The following is a 22,164-nucleotide window of genomic DNA, read 5'->3' as shown; positions in this document are numbered from 1 at the left end:
ACCCTTTTCTTGTATCACTATTTTATGTATTCTGTATACACATTTTTTTTCTTTAGCATACTGTGCACTCATAGACTTTCATTTATCAGGGTGTTTTACTTCATCATAGTAATTATTTTTTATGCTAATGATTGTGTTTTGATGTTAATAATATTACAATTTGATTGGTAGGAAATCTTAGTAAGAGGATCCCTGGAAGTTACGGTGATTCACAAACCTCATACCAATGGGGTTTGACTAACTATTCCTCATGCAAGAGACACGTAGATTGGTGAGATCATGCCTGTAGAGCCCAATTTATACTAAGGTGATTCATGTGTGCTCCTGGGTCTACATGCTAATGCTTATGGAAAAAAAATATGAAAATGTTTAATTCTGTTAAGGAAAAGAAGGTGATGAGTATCATCTAATTACTAGTCATAAAAATTACTAGTCATAGGAAAATATTAAAATTAATTCAGCGTATTTGTTCCTCTATCTAGGGTATAACTATGTAGATGCCAGCCTATATGTGTCAGTCTGCCAAAAACCTTCCTATGCTAATGGGACTAGAATATCCTGTTACATTTCTTTATGAAGGCAGAGGTGAGTTTTTGCATTTTAATTTTTTGTTTGTTTCTAGTTCATCATTTTGGTTGTTTCTAACTGATGGAATTCAATCAAAATCCTTATACTTTATGTTCAAAATTTATTTCCTAAATTGTCCCAATTTTCTTATTGTAGATCCCTTGAAGTATACTGTGTTAAGGTTGCAAAAACTCTTTAACTTGAATATAAGTTTTTTTTCATCCTGATGGAGCAAAATGGCAGCTCTGCTTGAGATAAAAATAACCCGATGAAAAATTTTCTTGGCATCACCTTAAAGGAGAGAATCTGGATTTATCTAAAGAGTTTATTCAGAGCCTCTTTCACATCCTTATTCCTCAGGCTGTAGATCATAGGATTCAACATGGGGGAGACCACAGTGTAAAAGGTGGAAACTATTTTGTCCCTATCCACAGAATAGCTAGATTGAGGGCAACAGTAGATGTAGATAATGGAGCCATAGTATAAGGTGATAGAAATCAAGTGGGAGGAGCACGTAGAGAAGGCTTTGAGGCGGCCCTGGGTGGAGCGGATCCTCAAAATGGTGGTAATGATAAAGAGGTAGGAGGCGAGTATGAGCACAATGGGGATGATGACATTGGAGGCCATGAGAAAATACAGTAGAGTCTGGTAGCCATCTTCTCTGCCACAAGCCAGCTTCACCAAGGGAAGTAAATCACAGAAAAAGTCATCAATGATATTGTCACCACAGAAGTTCCAGGCAAAAGTTCTTTTGGTGATGACAGAAGAGTTAATAAATCCACCAAGATATGAGGCTATTACTAAAAATGTGCACAGCTTTATGGACATTGCCTGAGAATAAAGCAGTGGTTTTGAGATGGCCACATAGCGGTCATAAGCCCTGGTGGCCAACGGGTAACACTCACTATATCCCAACGCAGCAGCAAATAAGAATTGAGCTACACAGCCAGCAAAGGAGATGCTTCTGTCCTTGGAGATGCAGGTCTTTAGGATCTTTGGGGTGTAGACAGAGGAATACCAGAGATCCAGGAATGACAAATTTCCAATGAAAAAATACATGGGTGTGTGGAGCCGGGAGTCATTACAGATCAATGTTATGAGCGTGGTATTTCCTACCAAGGTCACAGAGTATACACCAATGAATACCACAAATAGGATCAACTGCATTACAGGGTCTGTTGTGAAGCCCAGTAGGATGAACTCAGTCATAGTGTGATTGTCCCTCTCCATGGCTAAGGGACACCTTAGCTATAAATATACATAGCATTTAATTCCCTCAGCTCATATTAAGGGAAGGCATTCTATATTTCAGGTACATGTGATGTGGTAAGACTGAATGTATTAGAATGAGGAGATCTGAGTAGGAATCCTGACTTGAGAAAGTAATGGGAGTTCTCTGAGTCTCAATATATTCATTTCAGTAAAATTCATTTGTAGCTGTACAGCCATAACACTGCTAGGGGCCTATTCATTCTTTGCAAAATAATTTTTTTTGTGCCCCAGGTATCGTTCTAGGCACAATGCTGTCCGTTTTTGTTATGGAGCTTTTGTTCTATAGGAAGAGACAGATAATAATTATAAATATAAAAGTATAGAATGATTTGTAGATAATGTTAAATGTTATTAAAAAGATAAAGCAGATAAAAACAAACTGGGAAAGGAGTTAATGCAGTTTAAACACCCAGGGAAACCTTTCTTTCCCTCATTTCCCAGATCGAAACAGGCAAGTTGCTGAGATACCATGAGAGGTAGGAAGGTCGCCAGGGTTTACAAAATGATGACATTCTCCTCTTCTGCAAATGTAGAGGAAATTTTCCCCTTCGATTATCTGGAGGAGCCGTTGGTACAGCTGTCATAAATCCCAAGAGTGAGGACTAGATTGGGAACCAGGGTGAAATTTCAGAGTGGAGATAAATGACCAAATCCATGTGATTATGTCAAATAAATCAAATGTGAAGTCACTGTGGCTCTTTCAGGGTCAAAAGTCCTGGAAGTTAGCATTATTCTAAAGTATCGAACAGAAGCATTTAGCATTATTCTACGGTAACGAACATTTTTTAATGCCTTCTTTATACTCCTGAAATGAAATTTATAGATCATTTAATGTATTTATAAACATATGTATGTATTTGTACGGAAATATCCTAAGTTTAATAGAAAGTTAAGTAAAAGGAAAATAGTACATAATTATGATCTTTACATAAAGCAATGCCAATTTAACTATGTAAATGCTGGAATACCTAATGAAACAGATACTCACATATGTAGAATCCTTATGAATACATCCGGGATTCAAATATTAGAAGTGGCATTGACATTGGTAACACAATTTTTCTTTCAAGTGGAACAACTCTGTATTAAAAAACAAAACAAATGACAGTCTTTCCTCAATTGTGAATTCCTTGGGAAGTTGGTATGTATTAAAACCTTGCAAAATATACTTTGCAGATATGTAACATTTTTTTCTGGGATAGTGAAAGTTTCTTGGTAAAATTCCAAACAAAACAAATTAAAATCTTTTAATTTTCAGTCATTGAATATCTAGAAAAATCTGTATAAATGAAAACTTGGCACACTATACAGTGGGTGTATTTTTAAAGTGGAATAGATTTCAGATTCATTATTGTAAAGAGCTTCATATGCACAAATGTCTATCAAGACTGTGTGTAAGGTGTGGGGCATTTTTCTTTCTATGGAACTGCTCCATGGGTGTAGGGCATCTTTCGTCTTTGTCTCTCAGATACTAAACAATAGGAGGGGCCCCAATCTTTGTGACAGTCAAAAATCTTAACATAATTTTAAAAAATGTTCCATAAAGGATTTTCTACTTTGTTAATAACTTCTCCACAGATTTGCAAATTGCTTTATAACTCTTCATAGTATGCGTCTAGGAATTATGTCAAAGAATAGCAGATAACTGGAGAAAATAAATGAGTGGTCAAATTATCTGTGGTGATGTAGTGCTCCATCCACCTTTTCATGGGTCCCCTTCGTCAATAGGAGCTCACTAGGACGTAAATGGATTTCCTAGGAGGCAGATACTATCAGCTGAAAGGTTGGTGGCTCAGGCATACCTAGAGGCACCTCAGAAGACAGGCCTGAGGACCTGCTACTGTAAGGTAACAGCCTTGAAAACCCTGTGGGCAATAATTCTGTGCAACACACAGGCACCATGAGTTGGAATCACCTGGATGGCAACTACCAGCAACAACAAAGGTGAAATCTCCGTGAGAGGAGGAATTTTTGTCTCTTTTCTTCATTACTATATCTCTAGTGCCTAGAATAGTGTCAGGCATATAACATACATAATCAATATTTGCTGAAGGCATTAATAAATGAATGAATGAGTGGTCACCCTGATTCTGAAGAGAAGCAAGTCAACAGAGTCTCTTTTCTCGGTGGTCTCGTAATGATGTCATTTTACCCTAAAACCATCAGAGAATTGTGTGGCACTCATATGTATTTCTTGGCACCAGTAATCCCTGACAGTTGTATTCTTCGTACATACATATAGGAAGAAGCAAAGAAATCTGCCCACAAAAACAGTCAGCCTAACCAATTATCAGATCTTTTGTCTTCCCAGGTGAGTGGGTTTGTGAAGGAGTTTTTCAGCTTAGCAACAGATTGTCATTATATGTCATGATGGAGGTGAAGCATGTCTCAGAAAACAGAGCTGACTGCTCAAACTGGAGATGGCTGGGGTATCAGAAAATACATTTGACTTTTAAGCAAATAACATGGATTCGAGTTCTGTCTCCATGACATAAAGGCTGTGGGACCTTGGATAAATTACTAATCAACATACTTAAGCCTCAGTTTTTTTCATATTATAAAGCGGAGTTAATTTATCTCTCCTTTGGGCTTTTTTTTTTTTTTGGGTTGTTACCAATACACAGAACAACAGCATGGTTGTTGTCAGTATCAACTGGACACCAACCACCACCAACAGGGTTGTTGTCACGATTAAAGGAGATAACCCATGTAGGGATGAGCACAGTGCCTGACGGATGGTAAACATTCAAGTAAACAGTGCTGCTCAAATTCAGTGCATGTAAGAACCCCTTGGACTTGACCCCAGAGATGCCAATTTAGCAAGTTATGGGTGAAACTTAGGAACCTGCTTTCTCTGAAGCAGCCCAAGTGTTTCTGATGCAGGCTTTTTGTAGATCACGTCTGAGAAATGCTGAAATGAACATCTGTTATAATATTAACATTGTTACCATTGTTATTATTTCAGAAGTCCTGCATACATTACAATGTTGTGAATAATCAAGGATCTAACAAATGTACAGATCTGCACCGTCTTATGCATTTAACAAGAAGAGTGATGAATAGCTCTAGGTGTGAATCTTGATGTCATTGATTTCAATCACTCTAACCATGGATTGTGCAAATGGTGAATGTACTACTGACTGAAAGGTTGGAGGTTTGAGTCTACCTTGAGGTGCCTCAGAAGAAAGGCCTAGTGATCTACTTCCGAAAAATAAGCTATTGAAACCCTTATCAAGCATAGTTCTTCTCTGATAAACATGGGGTCACCAAGATTTGGAGTCAGCTCGAGGGCCACTGGTAAAAACCTTGGAAAACTTATTTAATTTCTTCAGTCTTCATTTTTATTGTCTATTGATGGGAATAATAATAAGTTCCTAGTATGGTAGTAGGAAAACTTAAAGGAGCTACTGTATATAGGGTGCTTAGTAAATGGTTTGACATGCAAAAAATATCTATCATGTTTACATGATGATGTTACACATTGTAAAGCAGTGGTATGTTTTTCATGTAAAATATTGCAAGGGTAGGATCTGTATCCAATATCTCTACTATGTCCCTTGATATATGTTCTCTCTTCTAACCTCGCATCTTTCTATTCTCTATTCTCTCATGACCACCCTTTGCCCCACAGTCCTCTCAGTGCCTTCTGTCAGTTTGTCATACTATGGTGACTTGAGTGTTGCCATGATGCTAGAAACTATACCACTAGTAATTCAAATACCATCAGGGTCACCCATGGCGGACAGGTTTCAGTGGAGCTTCCAGACTAAGGCAGACTAGGAAGAAAGGCTTGGCCATGTACTTTTGAAAGTTAGCCAATGAAAACTTTATGGATCCCAACAGGGCATCACGTCTGGTGAAGCAGAAGGTCAGTGAGGCCCAGAGATATATACTATAACTATAAAGGACTCGAAGATGCTGGTGATTTTGAGGAAGCTGCAGAACCCGGGAACATTGTATTCTAATGTCACTATGAATCAGAGTTGACTTCATGGCAAGTAACAACAGCAACAACCTCTCAGTGACCTAACTACCCATCATAGAGCTCAGTGTGGTGCTCTGTCCTTTGCTTCCCTCATCCCTCCATTCATGTTCTCTGCTCTGAGCTCCATTCCTTTAGAGATGGTAATTCGCTTCTATTGTGTTTCAGACCCTTTTGAGATTCTTAGGAAAGCCATATAGTGGCTCTCGCAAGGAAAAAGTCCAGACAAAATCCCTCATAACTCACCCTGGCATGCAAAAACAAGATAGAGCCCACAGTTTCTTGGTGTTTCCCCTGAAACCCACCTGTGTACACCAGGTGAGAGCCTGGCTTGAACAGCTGAGTAATCTGTTATCAGAACCAGAAGATTATGCTTACCTGACAGTGTGTACTAACCAGTTAACATGTTTATTCTACTGTTGCAGTTGTTGTCAGGGGCCCTTGAGTCATTTCTAGCTCATAGTGACCCTATGTACAACAGAACAAAACACTGCCAGATCCTGTACCATTTTCGCAATTATTATTATGCTTGAGCCCATTGTTGCAGCCAGTGTGTCAATCCATCTAGTTGAGGGTCTTTCTCTTTTTAGGTTTATTCTACTAATCAGGTTATTTACTTGTTACACTAAAACAGCATTTTCTACCCCAAATTATTAAAATATAAATTTGTACTTTTAAAAGTAAGACTCTGTGGCCTGGAAGTCTTCTTAAATACACCATATTTAAAGAAATATCAAACTGAAAGAAATTTAAACTTCTCTTTTGACTCTGAGACCCCTGCTGTATGCTGCTTCAATTACTCCTGAAACACCCACAAGGGCCACTGGCTGAGTGGATCCTAATGGTTTCTTGTTTGCTAATTTAGTTTTGTCTACCTTGTCCTTTGCTGTCATGCTAGTTCCCCTTTTTCATGCCACTAACAGCAAGAAATAATACATCTCTTCTGCTTTTGGCAGTTTCAGAGATGGCATTTGGATGATTGCGATTTCTAAAGAGGGCCTTTCCTCAGCCATCATCATCTCTTAGTATGCAAATGGCAACTGGACTTGTAAGAAATAAAATCTTCCTTCCACTTCTAACATCTGAATTAGGCAATTTACCTAAAATTTTCAGCAACACCACCATCCCAACAAAACTCAAACCTGCTGTTCCCCAAATCTTTCATATCACTTTTTGGATCCCCAGAGTTGTAGATACCTAGAGCCTCTCAGGATTTAGTAAATTGGAAAATGACTAACAAGGCAATTAACAAAATTTTGTGTTGACAAATTGGGTATTATTTAATGAGATGGATTGAAAATTTTTTGGAGTCCGTGATATCCTGCTGCAAAATGTCATCAGTCATAATTTTCATTCTCATTCCATTTTGCATTATGAAGAAGATAAACTAAACATATATATATGTATATTAAATATACTATGTATTTATGAGGTTCCCTGGTCATGCAGTGGTTAAGCACTCAACTGCTAACTGAACAGTTAACTGTTGAAACTCACCAGCTGCTCCAAGAGAGAAAGATGTGGTAGTTGGCTTCCCTAAAGATTATAGCCTTAGAAACCCTGTGGGCCGTTCTACTTTTTCGACTATCATCACAATGAGTCAGAATCGACTGAATGTCAATGGGTTTTTCTTTTTATTTCATGTATTTACATGTGCATGTCTACATATTAAAATCCATCTGCTTGTCAATAGCAATATTTCTGTCATGGCTTCAATGCATCCCTCCAAATCCATTCTCCACCCCAACCTCCTCTTTGCTCTAGGACTCTAAGCTGCATGAACTGCATCAGCTGGCTCCTTTGCTCTCTGTCTTCTTATGGGTTTAGTCAACGGTGTCGCTAGCAGTGTGGAGAGTGAGGTCAGAGTCACCTTCCCCAGACTCCTTACCTATAGCATTGCCACATTCTGGCCGCATCTCTGGACAGAGCCCATAGCTCCAGCCAGGCATTCCTCTTTCAAAGCTCTCCCTCCAGTGCCCTTAAACACTTTTCTGGTCTGTTCAGGGCTAGGGGTGGTAACAGCTCTCAGAAGTTACCTATTTAGCATTATTACGCTATTCCTAGGGATCTCCCACACCAAACACATTCCTTGTTTGTAGTTGCTTTATTATACTCTACTCAGATTACCCAGTTTAATCAGGCCATCTGTTATTTGCTAATTTCCTAACTGGTACAGGTCTGAGAGTAGGCCAAGGAAACAACCATTCAAAAGGGATTTAGGTTGGTCAAGTATCTGAAGAACAGACAGATAAATCTCTTGCTGGGATAAAATGGAACATCGGTAATCTAGGCTATCTACTGGTATCAAAGTTACTTAAATGACCAAGGATGGTGTCACGGTAAGAAGGACAGGTGGAGAGCAACACATTGAAATGCAAACTGGCTGTAGCGAAGAGACATGGAAATGGTGATCATAATTATTGTATTAGCACTCGGCATCTGCTGAAGTTGAAAGCTGTGTCTATCCAGTTGAGATAAACAAATAGGTGGCCAGAATGCCTAAATTGCATCTTTGAAGCAGTCTGTCATCTCTTGTGGTGCAAGGGAAGTTATTGTTGAGGACTGAAGGCACTTCCTGATTGTTGGGGTTGCAGGTTGGGGAGCATTAATAAGTAGTTAACCTTGTTGTTGTTCTTAGATGCCATGGAATTGTTTCTAACTCATAGCAAACACATGTACAAAAAAATGAAACACTGCCAGGCCCTGTGCCATCTCCAAAACTGTTGCTGTGTTTAAGCCCATTGTTACAGCCACTGTGTGAGTCCATTTCATTGAAGCTGTCTTCTTTTTTGCTGACCCTCTCCTTTACAAGCATAATTTTTGTCTTAGGCATCTAGTGCTGCTACCCAACCCAGTAAAGCTATATAACAGCAATATCATAACTGGATGACTTTAACAACAACAACCAAAAAATTGCTCTCTCACAGTTCAATAAGCCACAAGTCCAAATTCAGGGCCTCAGCTCCGGGTAAAGGCTTTCTTTCTCTGTTGGCTCTGGAGGAAGGTCCTTGTCACCAATCTTCCCCTGGTCGAGGAGAATCTCAGGTGCAGGGACATCAGGTCCAAAGATGCGCTTTGCTCCTAGTGCTTCTTTTTTGGTGGTATGCGGTCCCCATGTCTCTCTGTGCACTTCTCTCTTTCCTATCTCAAAAGAGTTTGGATTAATACACTGTCTAATCTTGTAGATCTCATCAGTGTAATTGCCACTAATCCATCTCACTACATCATAGTGTTAGGACTTACAACACATAGGGAAATCATATCAGATTACAAAATGTTGGACAATCATACAATACTGGGAATCATGACCTAGCCAAGTTGACAGATATTTTTAGGGGGCACGATTCAATCCATGACAATTTCTTTTGCCAGGGACTGGTCCCTCCTGATTAATGTCCAAAGTATGTAAGAAGAAGTCTCACTGTTCTCCCTTCTAAGAAGCATCTGGCTATAATTCTTCCAAGACAGGTTTACTCATTTTTCTGACAGTCCATGATATATTCAATATTCTTTGCCAACATCATAATTCAAAGACATCAATTCTTCTTTGGGCTTCCTTATTTATTGTCCTGTTTCACATGCACCTTAGTCCTCAAAGTGATATCTTTGCTTTATAACACTTTGAAGAGATCTTTTGCAGCAGACTTGCCTAATGCAATGCATCCTTTGATTTCTTGACTGCTTCTTCCATGAGCATTGATTGTGGATCCAAGTTAAATGAAATCGTTGACAACTTCGATTATTTCTTCTTTTATTAGGGTGTTGCTTATTGGTTCAGTTGTGAGAATTTTTGTTTTGTTTATGTAGAGGTGGAATCCGTACTGAAGACCATAGTCTTTGATCTTCATCAGTAGGTGCTTCAAGTCCTCTTCACTTTCAGCAAGCAAGGTTGTGTCATCTGCATCTAGCAACTTGTTAATGAGTCTTCTTCCAATCCTGATGCTACCTTCTTCATATTGTCCAGTTTCTCAGATTATTTGCTCAACATACAGATTGAATAATTTTGGTGAAAGGATACAGCCCTGACACACACCTTTCCTGACTTTCAAACGTAGTATTTCCTTGTTCTGTTTGAATGACTGCCTCTTGTTCTATGTACAAATTTCTGAAGAGTACAATTAGGTGTTCTGGAATTCCCATTCTCCTCAATGTTATCCATAATATGTTATGATCCATACAGTTGAATGCTTTTTCCTAGTCAATAAAACACAGGTAAACATTTTTCTGGTATTCTCTGGTTTCAGCCAAGATCCATCTGAAATCAGCAATGAGATCCCTCATTCCACAACCTCTTTTGAATCCAGCTTGAATTTCTCGCAGTTCCTTGTCAATGTACTGCTGCAACCACTTTGGAGTGATTTTCAGCCAAATTTTTATTTGCCTGTGATATTAATGATATTGTTAGATAAGTTTTGCATTCTGTTGGATCATCTTTCTTTAGAATGGGCACAAATATGGATCCATTCCAGATGGTTGGCCAGGTGGCTTTCTTCCAAATTTCTTGGCATAGACAAGTGAGGACATCCAGCGGTGCATCTGTTTGTTGAAACATCTCAGTTGGTATTCTATTACTTCCCTGGGTCTTGTTTCTCACCAATGCCTTAAGGGAAGCTTGACTTTCTTCCTTCAATACCATAGGTTCTTGATCATATGCTACTTCCTGAAACGGTTGAACATCTATCAATTATTTTTGGTACAGTGACTTTGCATATTTCTTCCATCTTCTTTTGATGCTTCTTGTAGCTTGTTCAGTATTTTGTCCATTGAATCCTTCAGTATTGCAACTCGAGGCTTGAATTTTTCCTTCAGTTCTTTCAGCTAGAGAAATGCTGAGTGTGTTCTTTCCTTTTGGTTTTCCTACTCCAGGTCCTGGCAAGTTTCATTTTAATACTTCGCTTTGTCTTCTGGGGGCAGTCTTTGAAATCTTTTGTTCATCTCTCTTACTACATTATTTATTCCCTTTGGTTTAGCTACTCTTCTGCCATTCATTTTGTTCCTTTCTTTCCTGTCTTCTTAATGACCTTTTGCTTTCTTCATGTATGATGTCCTTAATGTCAGCCAATAACTTGTCTGATCTTCAGTCATTATTGTTCAGTGTGGCAAATCTATTCTTGGTATGCTCATTAAATTCAGGTGAGATATACTAAAGGTAGTGCTTTGGCTCTCGTAGAGTTGTTTTAATTTTCTTCAGCTTTAACTCAAACTTGCATATGAGCAATTGATGGCCTGTTCCACAGTAGGCCCCTGGCCTTTTTCTGACAGTATTGACCCTCTCCATCGACTCTTTCTACAGATAAAGTCAATTTGATTCCTGCATTTTTCATTTGGTGAGGTCCATGTGTATAGTCACCATCGATGTTGTTGTAAAAAGGTATTTGTGAAGAATAAGTTTGCTCTTGCAAAATTCTGTCATGTGAACTCCTGCATTGTTTCTATCACCAAGGCCATGTTTTCCAACTAATGATCCTTCTCCTTTTTTCCAACTTTCACATTCCAATCATCAGTAATTATCAATGTGTTTTGATTGCATATTTGATCAATTTCAGACTGTACAAGTTTGTAACAATCTTCATCTTTGGCATAAGTGGTTAGTGGGTAAATTTGAGTAATAGTGGTATTAACTGCTCTTCATTATAGGCTTAGGAATATTATCCTATCACTGACAGCATTATACTTCAGGATAGATCTAGAAATGTTCTTTTTAACAATGAATGTGACACTATTTCTCTTCAGTTTGTCATTCCTGGAATAGTAGGCTGTATGATTATTTAATTCAAAATGGCCAATACCCGTCCGTTTTAGCTTGCTAATGTCTAGGATATTGATCTTTATTTATTGCATTTCATTTTTGATAACTTCCAATTTTCTTATATTCACACTTTGTACATTTCATGTTCCAATTATTAGTAGATGTTTTCAGCTGTTTCTTCTCATTTTGACTCATGCCATATCAGCAAAAAAAAAAAAAAAAAAAAAAAGTCCCAAAAGCTTTACTCCATCCATTAAGGTCAACTCTACTATGAGGAGACAGGAGACAGATCTTCCCCAGTAGTATTTTGAGTACCTTCCAGAGGGTCTCATCTTCCAGCACTATATCACACAAAGTTCTGTTGTTATTCATAAGGTTTTTATTGGGCATTTTTTTTTTTTTTAAAGTAAGTTCATGGTCCTTTTTTCCTAGTCTGTCTTAATCTGGAAGCTGCAATGAAATCTGTCCACCATGGGTGACCCTGCTGGTTTTAGAAATACCAGTAGCATAGCTTCCAGCATCATAGCAACACTCAAGCCACCACAATGTGACAAACCGACAGACAAATGGCTGAGTTAACCTTGGTAGGCATTAAATGGAGAGATAAGAAAACTGACTGGAAAGAAATGAGAACCTGAGATATAGGATGGGGGCATTTGGGCAGAAAAGGACAAGTCTGGTTTGGCTACCCCCTCTATGATGTGTCCAAAATGCTAACAACAGAGGCTACCATTGTGCCTCTGAGATAACATCATTTTCTTGGAGAATTAGTGAATCACCTGGTTGGCAGATTAATTAGATTAGACTATTCCTACTAATTCAAAATGGCAGTGGGATGATTTTCTTCATTGGAATAGTCACAGTTTTTAGGATGACTCTGCTTTACATATTCATTTCCCTGCCAATGTTTCACTGCCAGCATCTCTAGATGTGTCTTTATAAAATACCTTATTCATGAACATGGTACACTGCCAAACATTATTTATGACCAAGAGATTCATTAAATAACAAAAGAATAGCAATGATTTCCCCCTATCCACAGAAATTGTTGTTGTGGTTAGGTGTCATTGAGTCAGTTCCAACTTATAGCAACCCTGTATGTATAACAGAACAAAATGTTGCTCTATCCTGTTCCATCCTCAAAACAGTAGGTATGTTTGAGCACGTTGTTGCAACCACTGTGTCAATTCCTCTTCTTGAGGGGTTTCCTTTTTTCTCTTGACCCTCTATTTTACAAGCATGATGCCCTTCTCCAGGATTGGTCTCTTCTGGTAAAACATCCAAAGTAAATAGACAAATTCTCGCCATCCTCACTTTGAAGGAGGTGTCCTCTAAGACATTTGATATGCTTTCAAAAAGCAGTCACTATATCATGTCACCCTTCTTTAATCAAGAATGTACATTCCTAGGAACTAAGGGAATGCAGTAGCCATGGCCCCTGTGGTGACTAATAAGTAAGCCTTGCAGTCCTCCAAGTATAATGTAGTTGACCAAAGGCCCTAGCTGTTGAACTCTGAAATCCATTTCCTACATATGCTCCAAGGCTATTCCCAAACAATGACTTAGCATGGCAGGGCTACTAAGGCAGGCATAGCCCTGTTAGGCACTAGACTACTCTGGTTGGCTCAAGAACTTTCTCCTGACCTTGCTCTACTTCCATTAGACTGCACATGGTCTAGGATTCTTTCACGCATCCTTCCTCTCCTCTTCCTTTGAAGTCAGACTTGTAGCATGATCTGATGTCATTCTTTGTTTTTTCTTACTTGCTTTATTTTCTCTTATTCAGGTGTTTCCCCTAATAAAATTCTAGCACATTTAATTCCATCTCAGTGTTTTCTCCTCAGAGGACTCAGACTAACACTGTCTGTTTTACTATGCCCAGAATGAACCACTAGGCTTTATTTCTTGTCCCCGTTGGGCAGTGGATTTGTAAGTGCGTGTGTACAAGGAGGAATGCTTTCCTGAAGGAAAACATCCTCATTGTTCTGATCAACTGAAATAGGAGTGTCACCCCGGCTGTTTTGGGCTCCTCGTTCAGCAATATAACAATGGTCACTGTACTGGACAGAGTGACTTATCCCAGTCTCCATATGAAAATTATCTCTCCTACAAAATGAAGTCAAGAAGAACTATCTTCGGGAGCCAGGGGATTTAGCTACTTATCTTTTAGCATTCCTTTGGCACTTCCTTTCGAAGCAAAAATGTGGCCACCTAGTAAAGACATGGACCAAAGTCTCAGATCTCACTAGAATGAAAATTTAAGACACTTTACCAGTAAATATTCCTGTTCAGCTGAGATTGTGGGAGACAGTAAATGGATCAGAATCATGGAAGAAGGCAGGTAGAGAGTAATTTGTATTTGTAATCATAGTAATAACTAGTTAAAGTAGTGGTTAGAGTTTCAACAACCTCAACTATGTAGATCCTTACTACTTTACTGACTTTTACTAGACACAAAGTTAACTGTTAACATAGGAACCTACACATTATGACTTTGGGAATACCACAAGGCTTGCTATCCAGGAATGCCCCTGCTCAAGCTTTATTCTGTGAAAGATATTAAGACTTGTTCATTTTCTTTATAGAACATTTAAGTTCAATATGTTTTTTTGCATAAGGAGAACCTCCATAAATAATTTGTCTAAGGAAGAGTTAACATAGTAAGCCAGTTATCCCCTGAAATGTCTGCTTACAAGGTTTGCTTTTGGCGGGTGTATGGGAATCTTGATTTTGAGAGACCTCCCACCATTCGCAGAAGTAATAAAAATAGTTCAATATGCCTAAGCTGTTCATACAATATTGTTGATGCTGAAAACTTGCTTTCTTTCTGAGTCTGAATTTTTGGTGCATTCTAAGCATAGGCTGTGTATATGAACAGTTCCCAATCAAAATCCAAGTTTCTAATGAAATTCCCTGGCTGGCAGCATTTCACAGGTTTTACAGGGTGTTGCTTGGGGAATCTGGTGCATCCTGTGTAACTGCACTAGGAGAAGACTCCTGGAAGCTTGTGCCTGGTGTCACCTGGACCCACTCCATGTGCCTTTTCCTTTGCTGATCATGCTTGTTGTCCTTTTGCTGAAATAAATAATAGCTGTGAGTTTGACTATGTGCTGAGTCCTGTGAGTTCTTCCAGTGAATCATCAAGCCTGAGTGTAGTTTTGGAGATCCCCAATACATAGACGTACTATGTTTAATATTTAATTTATTTAACTTATATATCTTTTTATATATAAGTTAAGTAAATTAAAATCTAAAAGACACACATGGAAAACATTTGCTGTTGAGAATTTAAATGTCATAACTTATAATTCTAATAATCAAATTCCTTTAGGAATTTATACTGTGATTACGAATTAGATTGTTTCGTGCACTTCAAAACACAAAGGACATATGAAATATTCCCAACACAGTGATTATAAATTTGTGGCTAAATTTGCACTTAAAAATATTCTAAAACATTAAGGGCATGTTTCAATTAAATCTTTAGGTTAATTTTGTTTGTCTTCCTAAGATTATTACACCTGTCTTAGTCATCTAGTGCTGCAATAACAGAAATACCATAAGTGGATGGCTCTAACAAAGAGAAATTTATTTCTGCAAGTAAAGTAGGCTGACAGTCCAAATTCAGGGTGTCAGCTCCAGGGGAAGTCTTTCTCTCTCTGTCAACTCTGGAGGAATGTCCTTGTCCTCAATCTTCCCCTTGTCAAGGAACTTCTCAGGCTCAGGAACCCCGGCTCCAAAGGACATGCTCTGCTCCTGGCACTGCTTTCTTGGTGGTATGAGATCACCAACTCTCTGCTTGCTTCCCTTTCTTTTTATCTCTTGAGAGATAAAAGGTGGTAGAGGCCACACCCCAGGGAAACTCCCTTTACATTGATTGGATCAGGGAGGTGACTCGAGTAAGGTTGGTGTTAGAATCCCACTCTAATCCTCTTAACATAAAATCGCAATCACAAAATGAACAGCAACCACACAATACTTGGAATCATGGCCTAACCAAGTTGATACACACATATTTTGGGGAACATAATTCAATCCATTACACTATCCTTACACTGTATTCCTAGGGTTTTAGTAATATTATTTAAACATGATTATGCAGTGGAGATAACCTCTCCAAACACACCATAATATGAACATACTTAGTATTTCCCTCTGGAATGATATATTTTCTAGTTTCAGTTGGTTGGTATTGAACAACCAATTTTCTTCCACTGTAGCATAACAATTTGCTCTGTTAATGTTACTTTAAAATAATGTGTATTTTATAGGAATTTTATTATCTTTAGCCATAAATACAGAGATCTTACCTTTTTAATATGAGGCTGAGTTGGAAGAAATATCTATCCTTTTTAGAAAATTGTCTAAGTAAAGCATCCTGGAATTGCACTGTTGGATTCCGTTTCAATTTGTGTTGTGTGTGACAACTGGTACTAATTTCATCCTTTCTACCTACATTCCAGATTAATGTGTATGATTGCCTGTGTTGATAGGTCCCTCCTGTTCTGCATGGGGCTCCTAATTTTTTCTGGAACTATTTGGTTAACTGGCATTTTCTTCTTTACTGCTTACCCCAATAAAAACAAGGACATAGTTATGCTTTATAAGCATACACTAACATTGACTTACTTAAAAAAAATCAATCAAAGTGGAATGTAACATATCATATTTACCCTTTTCTTGTATCACTATTTTATGTATTCTTCATATAGACTTTTTTCTTTTGAGCAATGTGTACTCATAGACTTTCATTTATCAGGTTGTTTTATTTCATTATAGCTATTATTTTTTATTATAGTAAATGTATTTTGCTGTTAATAAGTCACAATTTGATTGGCAGAAGTCTAAGTAAGAGGATCACTGAGAGTTATGGTGATTCACAAAATCACATCAATGGAGTCTTGACTGATTTTTCCTTATGCAAGTGATAAGTGAATTGATTAAATCTTGCCTTCAGAGACTAGTTTACACTGAGGTGATTCATGTGTACTGCTAAGTGTTTGTGCTAATGCTTCTGGAAAAAAATGTTGTAAAAATGTTTATAAAATTCTGTTAAGAAAATAGAAAGTGATGAGTATCATCTAATTAGTAGTCGTAGGAAAATATGGAAAATATTAAAATTACTTCAGTATATTTGTTCCTGTATCTATGATATAACTATGTCAATACTATACTATGTGGATCAGTCTATCAAAAATATTCCTATGCTAATGGCAATGGGATATTATAGTACTTTTCTTTATAAATGTAGAGGCAAGTTTTTGCATTTCAGTTTTTTGTGTCTAGTCCATGATGTTGGTTGTTTCTAACCAATGGAATTCAATTACTATCCTTATACTTTACGTTCAAAATTTATTTCCTAAATTCCCTTAATTTTCTTTTCTTAGGTCCCTTGAACTATGTAGTGTCAAGTTTGGAGAAACTTTTTAACTTGACTGTAAGATTTTCTCATTATGATGGAGCACAACAGCAGCTCTGCTTGAGTTACAAATAACTTGATCAAAGATTTTCTTCCCATCTCCTTAGAAAGAGAGAGAATCTTGATTTACTTAAAGAGTTTATTCAGAGCCTCTTTCACATCCTTATTCCTCAGGCTGTAGATCATAGGATTCAACATGGGGAAGACCACAGTATAAAAGGTAGAGCCTATTTTGTCCCTATCCATGGAATAGCTAGATCGGGGGCGACAGTAGATATAGAGAATGGAGCCGTAATACAAGGTAACAGAAATCAAGTGGGAGGAGCATGTAGAGAAGGCTTTGAGGCGGCCCTGGGTGGAACGGATCCTCAAGATGGTGGTAATGATGAAGAGGTAGGAGGCAAGTATGAGCACAAGGGGGATGATGACATTGGAGGTCAGAAGGAAATAGAGTAGAGTCTGGTAGCCATCCTTTCTTCCACAAGCCAGCTTCACCAGAGGAAGTAAATCACAGAAAAAGTCATCAATGACATTGTCACCACAGAAGTTCAAGGCAAAAGTTCTTTTGGTGATGATGGAAGAGTTAATAAATCCACCAAGATATGAGGCTGCTACCAAAAATGCACATAGCCTTATGGACATTGCCTGAGAATAAAGCAGTGGTTTTGAGATGGCCACATAGCGATCATAAGCCATGGCAGCCAACAAATAACACTCGCTGTATCCCAGCCCAGCAGAGAATAAGAACTGAGCTACACAGCCAGCAAAGGAAATGCTTTTGTCCTCAGAGATGCAGGTCACTAGGATCTTCGGGGTGTTGACAGAGGAATACCAGAGATCCAGAAATGACAGATTGCCAATGAAAAAATACATGGGTGTGTGGAGCCGGGAGTCATTACAGATCAATGTTATTAGCATGATATTTCCCACTAGGGTCACAGTATACACACCAAGAAAAACCACAAATAAGATCAACTGCATCACAGGGTCTGTTGTGAAGCCCACAAGGATGAATTCAGTCACGGTGTGATTGGCCCTCTCCATGGCTAAAGGATACATCATCTGCAAATGGAGTTTAATTCCCTCATATCATATCAAATGAAGGCATTCTGTGTGTCAGGTACATGTGATGTGGTCAAGACTAAAGGCATTAGAATGAGGAGATATGAGCAGGAATACTTACTTGAGAAACTAATGGGAGTTCTCTGATTCTCAATATATTCATTTTAATAAAATGGATTTGTAGCAGGAGAGCCATAATGCTGCTGGAGTCTATTCATTGTTATGAAATGTATTTATTTATTGAGCCCCAGGTGTTGTTTTAGGCATAATGTTGTCTCTTATTGTTATGAAGCTTTTGTTTTATAGGAAGAGATAGGTGATAATTAAAGAAAAAAAAGTATGGAAAGATTTATAGACAGTGTTAAATATTATTAAAAAAAAAAGTGGATGACAGGATAAAAACAAACTGGGAAGGGAGTTAATTGAATTTAAACACCCAGGGAAACCCTTCTTTCCCTCATTTCTCAGATTGAAATGGACAAGTTGTTCAGATCCCATGAGAGGTAGGAATGTCCCCAGGGTTTACAAAATGATGACATTCTCCACTTATGCAAATACTGAGAAAGTTTTCCCCTTAGATACTCTAGAAGCACCTTTGGTACAAGTGTCATAAATCCCAAGAGTGAGGACTAGATTGAGAATCAGGATGAAATTTCAGAGTGAAGATAAATGACAAAATCCATCCAATTATGTCAAGTAAATCAAATATGAAGTCACTGTGGATCTTTCAGGATTAAAAATCCTGAAATTTAACATTATTATGAAGTATCAAACATTAGCATTTAGCATTATTTTACAGCAACAAACATTTTTTAATGCCTTCTTTATAAAAAAAAAAAAAAATTTTCTTTATACTCCTGAAATGAAATTTACAGATCATTTAACCCACTTACAAACATACGTATGTATATGTAAGGAAATATCCTAAGTCTAAAAGAAAGTTAGGTAAAAGAAAATGGTTTATTTTATAATTATGACCTGGCAATGATTATAATATAGGAATTATATAAAGCAATGTCAATTTAAATATGTGAATGCGGGAATACTTAATGAAATAGATACTTACACACATACATAAAATCCTTATGAATAAATCCAGGATTCAAATATTAGAAGTGGCACTTACATTGGTGACACAATTTTTCTTACAAGTGGAACAATTCTGGATAAAGTCCCGAAGAAAATAAATTACAATGTTCCCTCAATTTTGAATTCCTAGGCAAGTTGGTGTATATGAAATCCTTGCAAAATGTACTTTGTGAATACGTAATTTTTTTTTTCTGGAATAGTGAATATGTCTTGGTGAAATTCCAAAGAACACAAATTTAAATCTATTAATTTTCACAGTCGTATATCTAGAAAAATTCATACATATTAAAACTTTGCAAAATATACATTGTGTGTATTTTTGAAGTGGAATAGATTTCAGATTCATTATTGTAGAGAGCTTCACATGCACAAATGTCTATCAGGACTGTGTATAAGGGGTACTTTGGGACAACATGGCACCGTAGACAGAAGCATCATGCTGTCCCTCCACAGCAAGAACCCGAAAAACTAAGTAAAACAGAGACAAATATCATTCCTGGAATCCAAAGTGTCAAATGAAGAGAAAAAGAACTCAGGCAAATACCAAATGGAATAAGAAACTGACAGAGGACAGAGAGTGAAGAGACACATGTGGAGGTCCCTTATCAGCTAACAAGGCATGGATTCACCATCTTGGTCTCCTGTCAGGGATCAGCAGACATGGAGCATGAGAAAGCAGCTCCATGGAGCTCCCAGCAGGAGACAGATCACCCGGTAACCAGCAATACACGCTTTCCCAACCCTCCCTGCTGCTCTTCCTCTGAGCTTTCTGGCTGGCTGTGGTGGCTTGGTCACCTAGGAAGTGCAGCATCCATGCTGATTAGCTTTGCTCCACCCATATCACAGATCAGTGGACAGGCAGCACAGGAAAGCAGCTTCACGATGTTCCCAGAAGGACACAGAGCACCCAGTAATGAATGATATGCGCTTTCCTAAACCCCACCCTTCTTCCCTGCATTTGCCCTCCTCTGCTTCCCACGAGCCACAGTCTCTTGGCCAGTAGGCAACTGCTTCTGCCCCAGGCCACTTGCATTCACTTTGCCCAAACTAGCCAGGTCCCTGAGCTGGTGTTGCTCCTTTCCATTTCTTTTAGTTCCTTCTGTGCCTCCCACTGCCTCCCCCTCCTTTCTCTTGAACACCTGATTCCAAGTGCCATCTTTGCTTCTTGAAAGTCTGTGAAATCCCACTCAGCTACCAGAGAACCACTCTCCAGGCCCATGACACTACACTGGTGGGATTCCTGGGTTTTTTTCTTTTTTTGCTTCTTTTGTTTTGCTTTGTTCTGTTTTGTTTTGTTTACTGTTTTCTTTCTTTTTTCACACTTGGGAGGCCCTTTTAGCCAGGCTGCACTTCACACATTAGGAGCCACTCTCCCAATCTGCGAAGCCATGTAGGTGGGATCCCTGCGGCATTTCTTTTTTTCTTTCTTCCTTTCTTTCTTCATTTCTCAGTTCTTGTTTGTCTATACTTACCTTCTTTTCCTGTCTCCTGAATACCTGGTGCTGTGTGACCTCTATATCCCCTCTAGCCAGGCTATACTGCGCAGCCTGGGAGCCACTTATCCAGTCTTTGCTGCGACAATGGTGGAACCCTTGGGGGCACTTCTTTTCCAAATTTTTATCTAGGTTTTTTTTTTTTCCTCCTTTTTCTTTTTTTCTTTCTGTTTTTCTCCATTTCTTGGTTTCTCATCTCTCCATTCAAATGGCAAGCTCCCTTAGCACTATTTTTTCTCCTTCGCTTGTTTTTGACAACTGTTTCTCCTCTTTCCCATACCTATATTAGCTCCACACATCACATCCTTCCCCCTCCTTCCTGCCTACCTGCACTGTGTGCTGAACATAACACCCCAAGCAGCAGAGGCATGGCCTATTGGAACCTGCCCAGCACTGATTCCTGGCCCGCCCTGTCAGTCCTAGTAATTGCCATAAACAACCCATACCAGCTCCACCTCTTCAGCTGGACCTGCCCTGCTGCACCATATCTGAGTGAGTGGCCCCACCCACTGGACAGGAGGTGAAAAGTATCACAACTACAGATGAGCAAACAACAAAGAATGCACAGCCCATCTGCTCAGACATAACCAAAAGGACAAAGCAAACAAAAAAAAATCTACAATCAAGAAATGAAAATAACTACTGAATGTCCTGTACACAGCAGGCAATATCAAAACATGTAAAAAATCAGGACAGAATGTTTTCAGTAGACATCCAAAATAAAACATCAGATGACTCTCCAGTAGAAGAAAATGCACTAGAACTACCTGACAGGGAATTCAAATCTCTAATATGCAGAGATATCCAAAAGTTGAAGCAAAATCAGATAAAAATGAGGAAAAATAGACAAATTTATGGAAAAGGCAGAAAAATTCATGGAAAATACAAACAAAAAAAAGGAAGAATTCAGGAAAATAATGCCAAAATAAATGCACAACTGGAAATCATACAAAAACTACAATTTTTAGAAATCCAAAACATAAACAACAAGATTTCCAAAATGGACAGCATCACAGAAAGGCTGAGGAGCAGGTTTGAAATGATGGAAGACAGGATCAGTGAAATTGAAGACAAACACTTGGATACAACTCTGTTTGAGGAGAAGTCAGAAAAAGAATGAAGAAAAAACAAGGAAACCCTGAGAATTATGTGGGATACAAGCAAAGGCAAAAATTTACAAGAGATCGGAGTTTCAGAACAGGGAGAGAAAATGGAAAACACAGAAAGGATCATTGAAGAATTGCTGACGGAAAAGTTCCCTAATGTCATGAATGATGAAAAGCTGACCATCCAATGAGCTCAACAACCCCCATATAGGATAGACTCCAAAAGAAAAACACCAAGGCATATCATAATCACACTCACTAAAACCAAAGACAAAGAAAAAATCCTGAAAGCAGCTCGAGAGAAACAAAAAGTCACATACAGAGGAGAAACAATAAGACTAAGCTCTGATTATTTGACAGAAACCATGCAGGCAAGGAGGCAATCGGATTACATATATAAAACCTCACAAGAAGAAAAATTGCAA

The 22,164-nt window shown here is 38.3% G+C and overlaps 2 protein-coding genes across 2 annotated transcripts; both read right to left on the bottom strand.

Annotated features, from left to right (window-relative positions):
* Nucleotides 1-788: 788 nt before the first annotated feature.
* On the bottom strand, nt 789-1,853 carry LOC135231922 (olfactory receptor 9G19-like). Its single transcript, XM_064289140.1, has one exon. It carries the CDS (start codon nt 1,795-1,797, stop codon nt 880-882), a length of 918 nt encoding a protein of 305 aa, XP_064145210.1. The 5' UTR covers nt 1,798-1,853; the 3' UTR covers nt 789-879.
* A 14,972-nt stretch (nt 1,854-16,825) lies between these two features.
* On the bottom strand, nt 16,826-18,181 carry LOC100664125 (olfactory receptor 9G19-like). The gene has a single exon (XM_064289139.1). The coding sequence runs from the start codon at nt 18,049-18,051 to the stop codon at nt 17,116-17,118; it is 936 nt and encodes a 311-aa protein (XP_064145209.1). The 5' UTR covers nt 18,052-18,181; the 3' UTR covers nt 16,826-17,115.
* Between the last annotated feature and the right edge of the window lie 3,983 nt (nt 18,182-22,164).

The sequence above is a fragment of the Loxodonta africana genome, chromosome 7 (assembly GCF_030014295.1).
Source record: "Loxodonta africana isolate mLoxAfr1 chromosome 7, mLoxAfr1.hap2, whole genome shotgun sequence".
NCBI classification, from domain to species: Eukaryota; Metazoa; Chordata; class Mammalia; order Proboscidea; family Elephantidae; genus Loxodonta; species Loxodonta africana.
This window is presented reverse-complemented; position numbering and strand designations above follow the sequence as displayed.

Excerpts from the sequence above, each read along its gene's own strand:
- LOC135231922 (XM_064289140.1), bottom strand. The coding sequence starts at position 1,797 with ATGGAGAGGGACAATCACACTATGACTGAGTTCATCCTACTGGGCTTC.
- LOC100664125 (XM_064289139.1), bottom strand. The coding sequence starts at position 18,051 with ATGATGTATCCTTTAGCCATGGAGAGGGCCAATCACACCGTGACTGAA.